The sequence below is a fragment of the Panthera uncia genome, chromosome X (genome assembly GCF_023721935.1).
Source record: "Panthera uncia isolate 11264 chromosome X, Puncia_PCG_1.0, whole genome shotgun sequence".
NCBI classification, from domain to species: domain Eukaryota; kingdom Metazoa; phylum Chordata; class Mammalia; order Carnivora; family Felidae; genus Panthera; species Panthera uncia.
In genome coordinates this window covers 19,394,293-19,394,557 of record NC_064817.1, presented here as the reverse complement: position 1 = coordinate 19,394,557, position 265 = coordinate 19,394,293, and the positions used below count along the sequence as shown (strand labels likewise).

Here is a 265-nt window from a genome sequence, read left to right as displayed (position 1 = left end):
GGGGGGGCCAGGGTTGTCTGTGATGAGCCGGCGGTGGACGGTGTGGCCGCAGGAAGCGGGCTACCTCGAGTCGCTCCCGCAGAGGACTGCTGGGAGTTGGCCGTGACCGGGGGGGCCAGGGTTCCTTGTGGCGAGCTGCTGCTGGACAGGGCGGCTGCGGGAAACATGCTCACTCGATTCACGTCCACAGACGAATTCTGGGAAAGACTCGGGGGCTGAGGAGCAGGAGCAGGAGCAGGAGCAGGAGCAGGAGCAGGAGCAGGAG

General features: G+C 66.8%; 1 protein-coding gene across 1 annotated transcript in view; it reads right to left on the bottom strand.

Moving 5' to 3' along the window:
- Nucleotides 1-265, bottom strand: part of LOC125932380 (transcription factor SPT20 homolog) — a 2,897-nt gene that overhangs the window by 874 nt on the left and 1,758 nt on the right. The window contains exon 2 of the mRNA XM_049644900.1: nt 33-215. Coding sequence (XP_049500857.1) covers nt 33-215 — 183 coding nt within the window. The remainder of the gene's footprint in view (nt 1-32; nt 216-265) is intronic.